At 39.2% G+C, this 19,502-nt stretch overlaps 2 protein-coding genes across 2 annotated transcripts; one reads left to right on the top strand and one right to left on the bottom strand.

Moving 5' to 3' along the window:
- Window positions 1–250: 250 nt before the first annotated feature.
- LOC139140958 (progestin and adipoQ receptor family member 4-like) lies at window positions 251–3,771 on the top strand. The gene is made up of 3 exons (XM_070710474.1): window positions 251–535; window positions 2,091–2,315; window positions 3,196–3,771. The coding sequence occupies exons 1-3, from the start codon at window positions 376–378 to the stop codon at window positions 3,618–3,620; spliced, it is 810 nt and encodes a 269-aa protein (XP_070566575.1). The 5' UTR covers window positions 251–375; the 3' UTR covers window positions 3,621–3,771.
- Window positions 3,772–5,608: 1,837 nt separating this feature from the next.
- LOC139140957 (zinc transporter ZIP12-like) lies at window positions 5,609–19,502 on the bottom strand. The gene is made up of 12 exons (XM_070710473.1): window positions 18,703–19,502; window positions 18,032–18,322; window positions 16,808–17,021; window positions 15,509–15,720; window positions 12,649–12,808; window positions 12,176–12,345; window positions 11,752–11,910; window positions 11,409–11,528; window positions 10,394–10,445; window positions 9,941–10,093; window positions 8,041–8,228; window positions 5,609–7,504 (listed from the first exon to the last, which is right to left on the bottom strand). The coding sequence occupies exons 1-12, from the start codon at window positions 18,979–18,981 to the stop codon at window positions 7,364–7,366; spliced, it is 2,139 nt and encodes a 712-aa protein (XP_070566574.1). The 5' UTR covers window positions 18,982–19,502; the 3' UTR covers window positions 5,609–7,363.

Genomic DNA, 19,502 nt, shown 5'->3' with positions numbered 1-19,502 from the left:
TAATTTGCATAACAGGACAAACTTGAAATTCAAGGAGAGATGGCTGAAATTATTGATATTTCACTAGTATTCTGTCTGAATAAACAAAATCTATAAATAATTATTCAGACTGTCCCAGAAGTGTTTGTCCTAAGACAAATTGCAATTGTTTAGTTAGCTATTAAATGAGATAATTGCGCTGGTACTGTGTTCATTTTATCTGAAATGTACACACTGGTATATTCCCGACCCGCTTATAATGACGTCATAGTTTTCCGTACCAGTTGGGGTCATCCATTTGAGGCACCGGTGCAGTTGCACGGGCCGTCAAAATTGCTGTAACCGGTACAGGATCGGGAACTCGGGCCGCTGTTGTCATCCGGACAAGCTACCAATATGCTGCAGCCAGAACGTCTCCTATCATGGGCCAGCTCGCCTCCACACCTGCAGTTTAACAGATTTATCCTGTCTGGCTACAGACCGACCATGTCCGCGAAGGATTGCATGTACAGTTTATTTTACGTCCACAATGAATTCCTTAATATTCACTCACACGGTGAGTTGATATATGTACATTATTGACGTGCATACAACTTCAGTCAGGCTATTTTGGAGTTATAATCATAGACGAGTTTTACCTTCAGGTGGCTAAGGAATCGCACAGGGTCCGCAGAACTTCTCGGGAGTTATAGTGATGTTGACATATTGGGAACATCCTGTTGTTGCCATCACATGTTACGCCCGTCGAAAGTTCATGTTGATTTATCAAATATGTACCAGTCGACCACAGTATCACTTCCCAGCAACGTAAGCTTATCAATAGGTTATCTATTTGCAAAATGCAATCGTCGAAGATCGGGATTTTACGACATACATGTTTGCTCGGAGTAATCAGAGTTAGTGATTTGAATAATGGAGTTATGGACCGATGATACTGATAAAGAGTTGGGTGAGGAATGGAATGCATGAATTATGTGTATGAGAGAGAGAGAGAGAGAGAGAGAGAGAGAGAGAGAGAGAGAGAGAGAGAGAGAGAGAGAGAGAGAGAGAGAGAGAGAGAGAGAGAGAGAGAGCAAACAAAGATAGATTTGAAATGGGTGATATTTTCGGAATAGGAATATGTTAGACTAGAGTATCGACAAACAATCTGGACATGGATTGATACGAAAATATTTGGAGACAGACATTCTGATAGACAGATAGATGGACGGATAGACATGCAGTTAGATAGATAGATAGATAGATAGATAGATAGATAGATAGATAGATAGATAGATAGATAGATAGATAGATAGATAGATAGACCGTAGGGCAGTGGTTTGGTCTCACTATCAGAGGATGGCGAGTTCATGGCTTCAGCATTTACATCTCTGCTCCTTTGGGAAGCGTGTTAAGGGTACCTCGTCAGAGAGAGAGAGAGAGAGAGAGAGAGAGAGAGAGAGAGAGAGAGAGAGAGAGAGAGAGAGAGAGAGAGAGAGAGAGAGAGAGAGAGAGAAGGGGTATGCAAACACCCATGTCGGGATTTTCAACACAAATATGTATCACAGTTACACTACACATCATTACGTCCCGCTGTCTCCATGGATACAGAGTAGAATTACGAACTGAAACTTTGGGTCGTCATTAGGTTATGGAACTAATTTGCATTAAATTATCGGGATGGGAATAAAAAAAATCTTCTCGTTTTAACTTAGCGACAGAAATATTTTCATATAGAGCTGAAGGTCCATGACGTAAAGGTTTGCAATAATTGTTTCCGTGGTTTCGTCTCTTGCAGTAGAGAAAATGGGATTTAAAAAGTGCGTTTTATGATTTCACATTCTGCATACGAGTTGTCGTATTTATGGTTGCAATATATTTGTTGGCTATTTTTAGTAGACAGTACAAAATATTGGGGGTTTCTTGACCTCTGCCCGCTCGTTGATGAGATCGTTTACATTGATTATACAACACTATGCGGTCATACAACTATTCCAAAATTGGACTGCATCAATAACTTCTGACGGCAAAAACTGTCACTGGGAGAGCTAAAAATGGTATGTTTTGTAGCTGTGAGGCACTGACAAACTCCAAAGTTGACGCACTGCTTCGTCTTAATTTGTAAATTACAGGTCTTCCGTTGTTGTACTTTGTGTTCTGCGCACCAGCTCAAGTTCCATGGCAATCCATATCGGACTCGGTCACATGGCTCGTCATACTTCACTACTTAGCAACGATTTCTGTCCTACTAGGAAGTGTTATCTATCATTTGTTCATGAACCATCATGGAGGACCGGTGGTTTACAAAAAGTTACTGCAGTTTGACATGTGCGGTATTTGGACATTAAACACTTTTGGTGGGTAGCAAGCGTCCTTCGGAAAGATATTTTGCCCGAAAGCGCCCTAATATAACGCTATTTTATTTCATCACTGGTTTAATGGCAGAATTCGCATATGATTGTAATACCAAGTTGCGTTTCTACGTATGTAAAAGGTCAGCATCTAATTCATACTTAATTTTGATTATAATATTATTACTCAGTATAATTACATGCAGATGGGAGACCTAATGTCAGAGATGTACTGACACACAGGCGAATGCACTGTTATCGACAATACTGCTACAGATTATATTTCAGCCAAATAATTAGATTCAGTTACCCAAACTTTCAAAGAGTTTCCAGAACGATGGGCAACTATATTTCGAAAATGTCAATGAAATATGATTTAATCACTGAATCAATTGCCCCACTCTTTCGACTGAGTGAACGTTCACGAACATATTTCCGTGTATACGTATAGTTTGTAGTCTGAAATCTGATTTCTTCCATAATTCTGGTGCTGATTTCAGTATCTGCAGTACCCGATTTGATGACGAGCTATGGTCATAAAGATTCATGCGAGATATTTCTTGATAGACACCTGCTAACGACTACGAGAAATTTAATGGAATGTCCTGTTAACAATTATATAATCATACCAATTGTACAAAATTAATCGAGTTCTGATGAAATGGGCGTCCTTAATTAGGATGCTTTATTTTGTGTGTGTGTTTATTTTTTTTTCGATCGGGATAGGTGACGATTTCTGCAGGTTCGAATCCACGTAAAGAAAACTGATGGTATCCAAAGCCTCACGTCTATTTTAAGATCTGACCTGTCGTTCGGGTTACATTGGTTTATTGACTGGTTGGTTTTGCACGAATATTACATAACATCAAACATTTATTTCTTCCAGGTGTTCTTAGCAACGTCAGCGCTGCCTTCAGTAACATGTCCGTCTTGTGTTGGCTCGTTCCAGGCTTGTACACGCTAGTGTCATTTTGTGCACTGCATGAGGCCATGACAGCAGAAACGGTACGAACTCGTGTGACCTCCTTTCTGAAACCATCGCTCTTCCGATGGGTCGTGACATGTTTAAGGATCGCGGGCAGTGCAGGCGGCAGTCCACAAGCCGTCCGCCATATTGTATGGATGGAGATTTTTTCAATATCAGGGGGTTTCTTCAACGTGACTCGAATCCCCGAACGCTGGTTTCCTGGGAGATTTGACTACTTGTTCAACAGCCACCAGATACTTCACACACTAGCAATACTCGGTATTCTACACTTACACTGGGGTACCATAGAAGACATCATGTGGCTAAGCCGTACCAGTCTTTGATTGAACATTTATTATCTGATTAATTTAAAAGAAAATACACAACACAATATTCTTATTCAACCTTACATATAAAAACAATGATCCAAGCTGACAGAATTGAAAAATTCAGCCACTCAGCTTGCACTGCTGGCGGCTATTGATTTGCTATTTTGAAAGTGTCTCAGAGCTCGAGTAAGTCGCAACATACTTCAGCAGTGCATGCAAGGTGCTCCTGTTTTCATTACAATACACCATTGACGAATTTGTTGGAACAATATCAAATTTCTGTTTCTGACGTAACTAGTGACTACTGTAAAAACCTTGGGGATATCTAACGTTAGACATAGCACCACCTTCGCCTTACCTAGGAAATCCGCATAACAACTCGTACAACAAAATGTAAATGTAGTTCAGCAGATTTTTCAGTTTGCATAATTACTGTAAAAACATGTAAACCTGGTCATGGATATGTTACAAATTTACAGCAATCAGAACATATTCAAATCACCATAAAACGTAAGCGTATACCACTATAACACATCTGATTAGCGTTGCTGTGAAAGGGTCGTATGAAAATTTATCTACGGTCAATCACAAGAATTAAGGCAACATCTTGATATGGCCGGGGTTGAATCTCACTTCTACGACGAGAAACTGAAAACATAAAGCTATGGAAACATTGAAGACAAACACTTGGAGGCAACATCAAAAAAACGTATAGCCTTAGGTGTAATAGCGTCAGCCTCTTGTTTAGGTTTTCTCATCTTTTAGACCCTCTTCTCTCTTTGGGAGATCAATTTATCTGATTCAGTAGCTTCTTCGTTAAAATCAAATCATACGACACTCTGTTGTCTGCGGGCTGTATTAGAATAGCTTCAGCTGGACTTTTCGAAGGAAAAACACTGGCACAATTTAACAGTAAATTTTTATATCACACCAAAAAGTGGCCCTTTTCGCACGGCCTATGCTGCCCCTTGCAGGAATACGCGTGGCATTAGTGCTTGTACGTACGTGTCTGCAAAGACAATACAGAGTTGTATATAGAGAACTGTGATACTAGTAAATATCGGCTATGTTGAAAGACATTGTCGGCATCGTGTACATAGAGGTGTAACATGGCTCGAAAACTGTCCTATATCGTGTACTGTTCTTCTATTACATGACTCTATGGCTGTGTGCACACAATAAATTGATTTACTCTGATTAATCGCCGTTCCATCCATATTTCTGTGAGATGGGAATAAGCCGTACAACATGTTCTCGTTTTTAATTATTGTAGATTTCGCACGGAAATCCAAACCTCCATTAGGGGTATTGTTTTTTCTTTTTCACGTGTTTGCCTTCTTTCCCGTTATCAACTTTTTCTTTCAAATTGACATATCAATGATGTGAACGCGGGTGTTTTTATTTGATAAAATTACTGGCAGCTCTGAAAAGATCTGATCAGACAGGGCGATGTCTTGTTATGTTACCAGAACCCCCTGTACGATAGTGTGCGCCTCGAAAGTGAAAGACTGAATGTTTTGCCCAACTTTCATAAATGTAAATGTCAACCATTCTCTTACCAAATCAAGAATAAAAATTCAGGGGTCAAAGTGCAAAGTTTGGCACTAGAGAAGCAAATTACCAAACATTCAACCGTTATTTGGAATTCAAAATGGCCGTCATTCCTGCGTTAACTCTATGGAAAAAATGCCATTTTCGATTTTCGAAAAAACTAAGACGGTGAAAATTTAACTACAAACTACCTTAAACATGTGGAAAACTAGAGATCTCACCTTACTGGGTAAAATTCAGATAATTAAATCATTAGCCCTGTCCCAAATTCAATATATTATGAGTATGACTATGGTGCCTAAAAACAAACTAAAAGAAATTAACAAAATGTTATTTCAATTTCTATGGAAAGGTCCAGATAAGGTTGCCAGGTACACAATGGTAGGAAATGTAGAAAATGGAGGACTAAGAATGCCAAATATTTTTGCAATGTATAATGCCACAAGAATAGATTGGATCAGAAGGTATTTTAATGAACAAAATAACCACCCATGGAAACTATTTTTTACTAGTTTACTAAAACCAGTTGGAGGTTTAAAGTTATTACTGAAATGTAATTTTAAAGTAGAATTACTGCCATTGAAAATCAGTGGTTTCTTTTACAGTATGTTGAAAACATGGGAAGAGGTAAATTTGAAAAAACCACACTGTGAAAATAATTTGAATCCAAGAAAAACTATTTTATGGAACAATAAGGACATTTTGATTGGAAAACGTTCTATTTTTACCAGGATTTTGTAGATGCAGGATTCCTATATTTAGAACAATTGTACAACGAAAATGGCCAAAAGCGGGACTGGGATTCTGTACACAATAATGGTATCCCTCAATCATCCATTTTGAAATGGTTTGGACTAAAAAGTGTTATCCCAGCCAACATACAAGTGAATCAGCAAAGTACAGCTGATGATGAAGATGAAGTAAAAATTGTATCGAAACACAGGTCAATCAGTGTGGAACTGTGTAATATAAAAGTAATCACACAGCTGATTAATGACATTAATTTTATACCACCAAAATCAGAACTGTATTTTGAACATGAACTTAAAATCAATGTTACTAACTGGAACGAAATTTACCATCTTCCATTTAAGGTAACTATCGACTGTAAGTTGAGAGAATTTCAGTTTAAAATTTTACACAATATCCTGTATACGAATGCTAGACTGAGTAAAATGAACATACCCACAGTTGATAATGCTCTTTGTTCTTTCTGCAAGAACAAAGAAGAAACTTTACTCCATATTTTACATGATTGTCAACATGTGCAACTATTTTGGGAAGCATTTTTCATGTTATGGGGACAAAAATTAAAATTGAGAGTAAGACCAAAAATATGGCAGATCATACTAGGTGATCCCAAACTTTCTAGTATTGTGAATTTCCTACTGCTTATTGGTAAAAGGTACATTTATATTTGTCGTTGTAAAAAGACCTTGCCTAACTTTACAGCATACAAAAGATTTGTGAACTCTATACAAAAAACTGAGTATCACATTGCCTTGAGAAAAGATAAAATTTTTGCCCATAATAAAAAGTGGAGAATTTACAGTACTAATATCCACCAAGACCCTAGCACAACAGACATACACAATAATGATGTATGATCACTACTTTGATTTCTGTAATGTCTTTTTTTTCTCAGATTTAATGAGACATGTATTTGAAAATTTTTGATAACTCCAATAAAAACGTTAAAAAAAAAAAAAAAAAAATAAGACAGTGAAAATTTTTCTTAATCCAAGAGCTTTAAAAATGAGTCCCCAAATGTTGTAAATCAGAAAAGAATTATAAAAAAGTTGATTGTGCGCATATCTGTCCCTGGGCGCATTTTACCTTACGCACAAATTAATGGAGTTACTGCAACGGGCGAAATTTATGTAGCAATATGTTACATGTAGATCGCTGTTGATCCGTGATTCTTATTTGACAGTGGGACAATACGCGCTAGAAAACGGTAACATGTCTATATACTAGTATATATACATCAAAGTACAAGTACTGTACACTACTGTTACATCAGAGGAAAACAAAATGCAGATCTTTCAGCCTTTCTATACCACCCAAGCTTGATTGTCTAATAGGGATCAAAGTCGGAAGACTTTTAATTGAAGAATCACAATGATATAAAATCCTATGTCCGCAATATTTATGAATCACGGAACGTCGATGTGCCCGTATTTATCCGCAATGTTCCAGTCTTCAAGCTACATGCCGGTGCTGATGCTTATGTCCTCCTCAAAGATTGCCAGTAGAAGGATGATGACAAAACCAATCAGGAATCCCACGTTTTGACAGATGAAGATTGTCCATGGCCTCTGCGGATCTGACAGCATCAGTTCCGGAACCTGTCAATATGAATGTGTATTGCTCACAGATGAATGGATGTCTTGCTACTTCCGTCGAATTTTTCAGAGTATATACGATTCTTTTCATCGAAATTTGTGGAAATAAATAACAATTTTCCGGATTAAATATCCATACTTTATTCCAGAAATAAAAGAGTTTACGTCATTGCTGCACTTTAACATGTATCCGAACCATGGCTACTTCATCATTTAAGGTAATAATAATAATAATGGAGATCATGGAGATCTGATTGGGTGGCTCGCTGTGGCACCATGTATGAAATTAACCTTTGATCAGATCAAGCGGCTATGCGTCGGCTGATTAGGTTGCCAAGTTGATTGATTGTTGATTGATTAGTTGGTTGATTGATTGATTGATTGATTGATTGATTGATTGATTAACTAGTTGATGGCCATACTAAAATGTATTGAATTCGGAATGTCTCCATCTGAAGAACGATACACTTCATGAAATAGGGGTAATCTCATTTATCGACAAGTCAAAAGTTCAAGTGATATAAACTCGTCGTACTTACCATGTCAACCAGAGCTACATACAGAAACATGCCAGCAGTCAGCGCCAGGATCCAGGTTGAGGCACCGGCTACACTGCCAACGGCCAGGCCGATGTACAAACCAATAAACCCGCAACACGCACAGAAAAAGTTCCAGCCTAGTGCCATCTTGTAGGTCAAACCGGAAGACACCAGAATAGCAAAGTCTCCTGGTTGGGTAAGACAATAAATGCTGTTAAGTAGGTCATTTCCCCCACACTCATCATGACCTAACTTTAGAGTAAAAAAAAAAAAAAAAAAAAAAAAATTTGAGTACTTAAATCTTTTTCAAGATTACATTTGCAAAAGAAAGATTTTTCTTTGAAAAATTTTCTTTTTTTTGAAGAGGGGGTGTGTTATGTAGGTCATTTCCCCCCACACTCATCATGACCTGAGTTCAATTAGTCTAGAACATTCTCAAGGTCACTGCCCTTAATGACCTCACAACCTTGAATTCAATTAGTCATGTTTGGAATGTTCTGGAAAGTTGATTAGTTGTGTAAGAGAGAACAGTAATTAGCATGTCAATAAAAGTTCTAGATTGTTCTTATATGCCTTTATAAAAGGGACGTGCTCAGCTTCCAGTCAGACTTTTGGGATCGTGTCTCTTGTGTGTTACTAAACTCCAGCAGTAGTCATTCTCAAGACTTTTCAAGACCTTCACTGCCAACGCTGGATTTATACTGTGGACTTTATGCATCTTCAAGCCTGCAAGGACTGTTCATTCATCCAACTGACTGTTACAACTCTGAGACTGGAGCTTCGCCGTCCCAGCTGAGATAAGTAGTCTGTACACTTTTAAAGCTTGTACTCTATCCCTGACTTAGCAATTAGTTTTATTTTCGTAATAAATTTTGTTTAAACGTTAACTGCTGAGTTCACCCTTTTGTTCGTTTTCTCTGCACGTAACAAAATGCCGTTAAGAAAGTAGCCGTTTTGAATGTTTTATATGTCAAGACAATTGAACTGAAATATTGTGAAGCACAGCCTTGTGGTAATAATAATAATAATAATATTTATTTCTTATAGAGCGCATTACATTTTAAAAATCTCAATGCGCTTTACACAACACTAAAAAAGAGCTGAGGTAAATTATAAATAAAAATTACGAGAAAACACCAATAAAATGCAAAGAGGTAAAATTTTAAAAAGCGTCTAGGAATAAAATGATCTAAAAAGTGGTATCGTAAGCCAGGGCTTTTTTGTTTGCAACTTGAAGAAGCATTTGTTCAATCGCACGTAAATCTGTCACATACTTCATTACTTTGCCAAAAATCCGGTATATATGCGGACCTGGAGGTTATTTTGGCCACTACTCTCTCAGAGTGTTTCATGATGGCGATCAACATTTAATCGGCCTAACTGAGCTTTTTGAATGGCACAAATGATGATAATATTGAGGTCTAACAAAGACTGCGACTTTCTTCCCTTTGTAATTGACATGCATCCCAATGGCAGCTTCGCTCTAAAGATATATTTTTAACAAAACCGAAGATCGACACAAGGCCAGCACATTCTCAATGAAGAGTCTGATGCTCTCCATCCAATAACTGTTGCCTTATCCATACCTGAAACATGTTTCACTTGGGTCTATGTACTTAAAGGACCTCCACCTCCATTCCGAATACATAACTCCGACCAGCAGCACTGTACCGCCATCGTTTCACACCTTACTCACGATTTTAAGGTACCGTAGAATAAATCCCGAATCTGTTTTACCTATCTCCCTATAACACTTTAATAGTTCACCGGGCATAAAAATTCAAGGTTTCCACGAGTTTTCTTCCAGAATTTAGAAGTTCAGGGCATTGCAAAAAGATTTTTTCCGGCCAGAATGCATGACTTTTTCGTGTACATTTCCTCCCAGTTACATAGTACTCACCCATTTCGTGTGGCAATTCATGGCACAGCACTGCTATAGCGGTGGAGACCCCGGATGCAGCATCTATGCAGTACGCTGCGCCTATTGCCATACCGTCAGCGAGATTGTGGAATGCGTCGCCAACGATAATCATGATAGCCACACTGTTCAGACCTAAAAATCACACCAGTTTAAATAAATCAGTCAACCACATCAGCGATAAAATTTATTGCACCCGTAAAGTCGATATCATATGACGTTGAAAAATGCGAGTTGCTGTGATACAAATGCGGTTTGAACGGTTTGTTAATTTCGACTGGTCCTCACAAAACTTTAAAAGTCGTTGCCATCTGTCCGTAAGAATGGAAATTACATGCCATTTATTTGTTTGTGAAAGCTTTGTCCGTAAGTCATATGGCTGGCCGTGTTATATCTGGAATGAAATATTCAAATTTAACAAAGCAATAAACTTACCACTGAAGCAGTTAAATTTCGTCTTCTCTTTGTCAGAGGAGTCCTCCTCAGTCTGCAAATTAAAAATAGGGTTGGAAAACACATTATAATTTCAGATCAAGATGTTATTTACACCAAGTGATCCAAGTCGTTCAACTATATTGTGCACTTATTGCGTCAGCTTCACTGAGGTGAGACTTCGATATTATCTCTGCAGTCCGCCTTGTGGCTTTATTACCTTAAGGTAAAATTCGCGTCGGGGATAGATATCCGGGGTCTCATTTTTTTTCAGTACTATTCTGATCTACCACTTGTGGGTGCTCATTTTAAAGCTCTAGGAGTAAAAATTTCACCGGCATAATTTTTCAGAAATCAAAAATTTACTTTTCCCCTTATAGTTAACGCAAGGATGGCGGACATTTTGAATTTCAAATATCGCTAAACGTTATTAGGTAATTTCTTTCTCTAGTATCAAAGTTTGGACAACCCCTGATTTTTTTCTTGATTTACTGAGAGAATGGTTGAAAGTCTCATCGAGGAAGGTTTGAGAAACAGTTTAGGTCTTTCACATTCGAGGTGCATACTACCTTATGGTGTAATAGGCCTACATTTGGAATGGCATCTCATCAAATATGTTATATTCACCCCATGAGACAAAATGGAGACACGATTTGTGGCATATCTCCTAGTCTCTATACTTATTTATATTGCGAAGCCCCGTAAAACTTGACTATTTTAGTCCTGTGCACATAACTTTTCAAAAACCAGAGCTTTTCTGAATTTCAGTCATTTCACAGAAAAAATGCTGGGGAACCGCTGCAAACTCGGAAACTTGACTTTTAAAGAGAGATCCGCATTTCTCGGCTTGATAAAATGTATGCCGGTCCCTCTATGTTTGTCGGAAACGAATAATATATACATCATAATTTTTTGAATGAAAAATTAACTTGGAATGTCAGTCTTCACTAAGAATCTAAATATCAGTGTCTGGCGCTGTTTAGGGTCATTTTGAGGTGCGAAACACAGCTGAACTTACTAGGGGTGATTTGGAAGTTGCAGGACTAACGGCGCCGTTCATACTTTCCTCCGGTTTCATGGTATGGCTGTGAGAATGAGAGTGGCCGTGCGTGTGTGTTCCGCCCTCACTGTCCATTATCTATAAGAAACCATGAATAAATTAAATGGGTCACTGGTTTTAAGTTCTCTTTCCATTTGGAAATTAAAAGTGGGAGGTACAAGACACAAGACATACCAAATTATCCTTAATGCCTCCTAAAAGGTCGGAGATACAGGGTAATGACCAGATAACTTTCATTTTTATTGAAAACTAGACTTTGCTTCGAAATTCGCAAGAAGGGGGACATTGTTGATTTAGTTACCTTGTTTTTATTGAATCGCGTGGAAACCATACTCAAAGACCTTTCCAGTAGAAAGAATCCATAGAGAGCAGACATCACAACGGTCATTTTCCATATGTACGACTTGTCTTCGTCGCCGTGGCCGGCCGAGGCATCGGAGTGGCCGTGTAGTTCCAAGGCCTGATGGAATTACGAGAAACAAGAATTTCTATTTGAGCAATTTTCTAGGAGAAGAGATCGAGACAATCAGGGATAGGTGGACGGAGACAAACTGACATCAAGGACAGGCACTCAGAAAGATACGAGCGTGGCAGGGGATACGAGCGTGACGTGGCAAAGAGGGTTTGATAGATACAGTGAGAAAAATGGGCGTGGTATACAAAGCTAACATATTCATGATTTGCAGGATATGGGATGAAATCAAAGTCGTCAAGATGATACTCACGTGGGGTATAAGATGAAGGAGCGCATCCGTTGTCATGGTTCCCACTGCCAAAGCCGTTAGAGTTTGCATCACTGCGTGGTAGGCTTTCTTACTTGCCAACGGAATGAACAGAACTCCCAGCAACGCCAACAGACTGATCAACAGAACCGTCAGTGTACCCCACAGATACACTATGGACAAGTCAAAGAAATCAATTCAATTGAGTGTGGGGGACATGAAGAAAATATCGGTGACATCGGCATTACAATGACTCAAATTTTCGTTATTAACAGAAACTTTCAAGTAGTAATTTGTAGGTTACATGTATATGAAGATGGGGCGGAGGACGTTATGTTTACCATGTTATTATCTAAATTATGAAATTTCTCGACAACTGCGGTTTGTTAAATCTCACACTGAATTGCTTCATAGGAACAGCTGCGCATGGATTCTGTGATAGTCTTTGAACGAAACAATTTGCAATGATTGCTTACTTTGCCAAGTAGCTGGTGAAATGACGACCTCATCGGCGACGCATGCGTCAGAGACGATCTGCTGCACAAATGAAGGGCACATTTCCAGGAATTTCTTCTCATCAACACCTACTGTCTCGTCCACGTCATAGATATGTAGAAATTCATCCGCATCGAAACACTACATTATTTAAAGAGAACCAAAGATGATATGTTATTCATCATCAAATACGTCACTCCATCCAAGCCAAAATTGGCAACATGCGAAACCACAATCAGATTATACTATGCACTCCTTTTTTCTCGGACCTGCTGCTCGGAACCTCAAAATCTCGGATGCAGCTCATGCACCGCGAGCTCTAGCGATATATGCATCACCCAACTGTCATAAATAAATTGTCAACCACACACTACAACAAGTCATCGTTGATGACACAGTCCCCACTTGTTAATGGGTACTTTGATTACATGTCCTCAGAGAGGATAGAGTCCTCTTCATTAATTAGGTCTGTGATAAAAATACTTTGATACAGATGGCGCTCAATGGCCAAGAATGAGTTCCATGGTGATGAAAACATAAAACCAAAGTAGGCCACCATCCTAAAGTTCATAAAATGAGTCAACTAGGAATTAATCAACAGGATGTTGCAAAACATTTTTGCATACAATCCTAACACTTAACAGATTATCACTTGTACCATATTTCATAAAGTTTGATGCAGTATTTACAACACTATGAGATCAACATCTGTATCAAGTTTCATCACATTTGACGTTGTATTAATTTGTGGCTATATCACCCTAATTAGGAAAGTTCATTACTTATGTAATTACAAATTAATTAAAATGACACTGATAAATGTCTTTTCCAATGTTAAAGCAATGTGAGCTTAACATCTGTACAAAGTTTCATGAATTTGATGCAGTATTTCTTGACATATCAGCCTATTTACGAAACTTCAATAATTGACATGTTACTGCTACATGACGTGAAACAAATTGACGAGCATATGTATGAAATAGGTCAATGTCCTTGTACCAACTTTGAATGATACTGGTGGCAATATGTCTGAGTTATGGCTCTGTACATTAGAAAATTGTAACAAAATCACCGCCATGCAGCGATATTTGATCTTACTGTTTAAAAAATCAACACGTATATGTACGACATAAGTCAATGTACATGTACCAACTTTGAATAAGATCAGTTGAGACTTGCCAGAGTTATGGCTCTCGACATGAAACAACCATAACAAAATTGCTACCATGCGGCCATATTGGACCATCTTGTGAAACCAATCAACATACATATGTATAATAAGTCAATGTCCTTGTACCAACTTTGAATAATATGCTTGATGCATGTCTGAGTTATTGGTTCTGGACATGAAAAAATCGGAAAAAATGGCCACACGGCAGCCATATTGGATTGTGTCACAAAACAAATCAATGTGCATATGTATGACATAGGTCAATGTCCTTGTACTAAGTTTGAATAAAATCGGTGAATAAAATCAGTTGAGACGTGCCCAAGTTTTGGCTAAGGACACGAAAAAATTGTAACCAATATGGCTGCCATGCAGCCATATTGGATCATATCATGAAACAAATTGACGTACATATGTATGACATAAGTCAATGTCCTTATACCAACTTTGAATAAAATCGGTTGAGATATGCCTGACTTATGGCTCTGTACATGAAAAAATCATTGGAAAATGGCCACACGGCGGCCATATTAGATCGTATCACAAAACAAATTGACGTGCATCTCTATGACATTGGTCAATGTCCTTTTACCAACATTGAATAAAATCGGTTGAAACATGTCTGAGTTATGGCTCTGTACATGAAAAAATCGTTAGAAAATGGCCGCCTGGCGGCCATATTGGATCGTATCATAAAACGAATTGATGTGCATATCTATGACATTGGTCAATGTCCTTGTACCAACTTTGAATAAAATCGGTTGAAACGTGTCTGAGTTATGGCTCTGTACATTAATAATAGTAATAAAATGGCCGCCTGGCGGCCATTTTGGATCGTATCACAAAACAAATTGACGTGCATATCTATGACATTGTTTAATGTCCTTGTACCAACTTTGAATAAAATCGGTTGAAACATGTCTGAGTTATGGCTCTGTACATGAAAAAATCGTTAGAAAATGGCCGCCTGGCGGCCATATTGGATTGTATCACAAAACAAATTGACGTGCATATCTATGACATTGGTCAATGTCCTTGTACCAACTTTGAATAAAATCGGTTGAAACATGTCTGAGTTATGGCTCTGTACATGAAAAAATCGTTAGAAAATGGCCGCCTGGCGGCCATATTGGATCGTATCACAAAACAAATTGACGTGCATATCTATGACATTGGTCAATGTCCTTGTACCATTTTTGAATAAAATCAGTTGAAACGTGTCTGAGTTATGGCTCTGTACATGAAAAAATCGTAATAAAATGGCCGCCTGGCGGCCATATTGGATCGTATCACAAAACAAATTGACGTGCATATCTATGACATTGGTCAATGTCCTTGTACCAACTTTGAATAAAATCGGTTGAAACATGTCTGAGTTATGGCTCTGTACATGAAAAAATCGTAATAAAATGGCCGCCTGGCGGCCATATTGGATTGTATCACAAAACAAATCGATGTGCATCTGTATGACATATGAAGTAATTCTTGTACCAAGTTTGAATGAAATCGCTCTTTGCATCTCTGAGATATCTGCGTGAACGGACGGACGCACACACGCACGCACGCACGCACGCACGGACGCACACACGCACGGACACGACCAAACCTATAAGTCCCCCCGGACGGTGTCCGTGGGGACTAATAAAGCTACTCGTACAGATCACAACACTTACCTCCTCCACAGTGAGTTCACCATGGTCATGATCGTCGTGGTCGTCCTCTGTCGCCCTCTTCGACCTCTGACGCTGAGCATCTCGTCTGACCCGTTGGCCAATATCGGGTAGTGACCTAACGGTATCCATGGCAACACTTCTCTTGTGCACGTGACCGTCGTGGCTGTCATCGCCATGTCCTATGCCCATCTTCTCTAACATAGCTTCAAAATCTACACAGAAAAGTGTACGGTTGTTGTAAAAAATTCCAGTGATGTGCTACCGTTTGTGCCGTAACACTATTTGCGATTACTTGAATTTGCATGGCCAAATAATAAATGTACTCCCGGTACGACCTATCTTAGAAAAAAAACCCTGCCTGCCCCAGACTTTTTTGCATTTTCAAAAGAAAATCAAGTAAATTCTATAAATTTACCGTTGTTTATGCGTCTAAGCAACAACAAGGAAAAAATTCCACCGACCAACCTACCCTTATGTTACTAGAAACACACATTTTTTTATTTGGCCTAAGATGATGGGGTTCTGTGTTTGTAGTTATGATTTTTTAATTTGATGTAAATTATTCAAAAAGAGAGTGTCATAATTCACCGTGACAATAATTTTCTGTGGTCCATACCATCTTTTCTATCCATGTTTGTGACTGCATCTGTTTTTACTCCCAACTCATATTATCCAGAATGATGCATAAAATCTTTCTACACTAACAACAACAAGGAATGTAGGAATATTTTGTTTTGTATTGTTTTGTGATGCGGGCATTTGTTGTTTGCTATCATGTTTTTTCTTCATTTGAGCAAGTACTTGAAATAAAGATTGTTATCTCCTGCAGTTCTAGTTTGCTATGTTTGTCAATATTTGTCGTTCAACCAAAGCTTCCGAATCTACCCATACCAACACTAGTCTGTCCCTTTCTGCCCTTGCGTCCGTCTGTCTTCCTAGATTCATTTCTCTGTTTATCTACCAGTCTATCGTCTATCTCGTTTGACTCGCTTGTCAGCAAAACATTCCGGCGCATTTTCAGAGCAATGGCCGTAGCAGCAGGAGTTGTTTTAAATCTCATTTACTGATTGTGTCCATTATGTCATTACCATTACAATTGCGAACTCATCTGTAAGCCCTCAGCTTATCTTGAAATAACCTTCAATGACATTCACTCGCTAAAGGATCCATAATTCTCAATATTTGTGAGGTACTTCGTCTGTCTGTCTGTCTGTCTGTCTGTCTGTCTCTCTCTCTCTCTCTCTCTCTCTCTCTCTCTCTCTCTCTCTCTCTCTCTCTCTCTCATATATAGGTACTTACTTTCCACAGATATCACGTCGTCTTCACCGTAGAGTTCAAATATGTTGTGGATAAAACTTTCCGGATCAACCTCGGTGGGAGTTCCGATACAATATCCAAATAACAAGTACGACACCGTCACAGCTGCTACGCTCTCCATTTCGTCAAGATCTGCTCCAATGGTGGAGTTCTCCATGTGTACGTCTTCCTCGAAGATGCTATGGTCCGTGAAACACTGAAAATTAACGCTATCAGTTAATGACTCTACAATATGACTACTTCAGTTGCCATCATTTCACGATGGCGCGATACATGCAAATCAGGACAAACTTCTGAGCTCAAACGAAATACATATACAATACACAATGCAATTTGGAAACTTGCTTTAAGCTATTAAATAAAAAATTGTGGATGAGTGTTTCCATACCCTTCAACCGTGACTTGTGCATTGATCGTATTTCTCTCTTTCCCCTCCTCCCCTCTCCCCCTCTCTCTCAACAAAATCGACGTCAACGGAAAAAACCTCTTACCCCCATATAGCTGTATTTCTATGCTATAAGACGCTGTAGTTAAAATGCAAAATCAAAACGAATAAAACGCTATAGGTCACGTATCCAAATTACACCTTGGTGTGTAGTGCCTCAATTGAGAGTCATAGAGCACAGTCACCTGTCTATGCCGCTCTGCGTCTATGCGCCCCATAGACTTGTGTACATATGCCAGAGGTTCTTCTCAGGCATATGTACACACGTCTATGGGGCGCATAGACGCATAGCGGGATAGACCACAGGTGACTGTGGAAAGAGTGACTTGCATGAGTGAACCTACGGCTGGTTTGACGTTTATTGCAATTTGATTTACCAAACATTTAGCCCCGACACAGTAAGGTTTTGAGGCATCAGTTTATCACTTTGGTACTCATATCATTATGTATTTCTAGACTGTTTAATATAAATCGAGTTTTCAATGCCTCATATAACATGGTTACAATGGCCTTAGTATTCTTTCTATGCCTGACATCGTTTTTGTATTGCAATACTTAAGAGACATCAAACAAAAGACGGAAGTAAATCACGTCGTGACTCTCTGATAATGAATTCATGTCAAAGGTCGTTGCCTTGTCTACCTGGGAAGGACAAACATACTGTAATTCTGCTGGTTGTCGTTACAAAGTCCGTTCCAAAATGGCGAACTGAACTGATATAAGGAAACGTTTAATAAGTGTAAAACAAGAATTTGAGACACCTTTGCAAAGTTAACAGCCTCATAGGTTTTGTTGACATCTTCGAGGACACTTTCAAACTCATCTAATGTTAGCACTGAGCCCGTGCTGCTGTCTGGGTCTCCGTAGTTGAACAACTGGTCGGTGTAGTAGCTGTAAGTTTTTGCACTCGGCTCGGAGATGTCTTTGCACACGGTCTCCAGGTCGCTAAGGTAGAAGAGCAGTACGACGCCTGCTCGTCCAAATTGCTCCTCACTTAGGCCCAATAGCGTGTCGGCTCCGACAACCTCGAACAAACTTTCAGCGGACATGCACTGAAGTTGAAAAAAAAGCGGGGAAAAGTCAGAATTGACTTGGGAGAGTTTCTGTCGCAAGACAACCGACGACTTGCTTATGTAAACAAAGAAATAAGATCTTAATGGCCATTGCGGCCATCTTCTGCACATTGCTGCCTTCAGTCAAAGCGACTGGTTTGAATTGCTTAGGTACAAATCAGCTTTTTTAGTAAAAAAAAATACCAGTTTCGTCACTGTTGTAAAATTTGACGAATATTAAGTTGAACTTAAGGCGAGAACTGTTGATTCTTTGAGTTTGATCGTCAAGACTGCAATTAATTCACTAGCACAAATCGGGGTACGGCTGCTAACTCTATTGAAAATAACTAAAGAAAGTTTTGACGCAAGCTAAGATTTACCTGCGAACAATTTGTATTACCACCAGTAAAGTCTATTTCACTGCACTTTACTCTCTCAAAGAGGATGTCAACGATTTCTTCCACTTCAGACAAAGTGATATTTCTCTCTCCGTCTTCGTCGGCTGCAAGTGCGTCCATGTAGTCGACAACTTGGTGAAAAGGGTCGACATGATCGTGATCGTGGTCGTGATCGTGCGGATCTTCTGCACATTGAAGTCCTGTGAAAGTCATGAGAAACAGCACCAGGCACGAGATTGTGATAAGATTCAAACGCCTCATCGTGTTGGAAATTTCTCCTTTCTTTTTTCACCGTCTGGGACTTTAGTTCGGAAAGAGTGCTTTGCTTTGCAATACGGCGGATCTGCGCAGCTTGCTGTGGGTCCAATGGCGTCAGTGAAGTGACGGAATGCGATCACAAGGTCGGTGAAACCACAGTAAAGGGGTCAGTAAATCACACACACTTAATTGAGTGCAGGAAGTAACTATGGCACTTCGCATCACGTTGCATGGTGGGTCCTGTAAGGAAAACTTCAACGGTATCAGGTAACTTGCAACGTGACGCCCCTCCTTCGAATCTTATGTAACGCTGATCTGTTCTTCTTATCATTTTATCAACCATCAACCGTAGCTATGCATCAGCGTAGATTGTCAATTTTGAGAATCTCTCTTGAAACGACATCTTGTGCACCCCAGACCAACGGCGAACGCAGCCGGATTCTTTTCTTTTTGCAAGCATTTTGCAATCGACTTCATGAACGAGGCTGGTGCGCTGGTAGACCAAGTACCTACGCTATGGATAC

This window comes from Ptychodera flava, chromosome 9, assembly GCF_041260155.1.
Source record: "Ptychodera flava strain L36383 chromosome 9, AS_Pfla_20210202, whole genome shotgun sequence".
Classification (NCBI taxonomy): Eukaryota; Metazoa; Hemichordata; class Enteropneusta; family Ptychoderidae; genus Ptychodera; species Ptychodera flava.
This window is presented reverse-complemented; position numbering and strand designations above follow the sequence as displayed.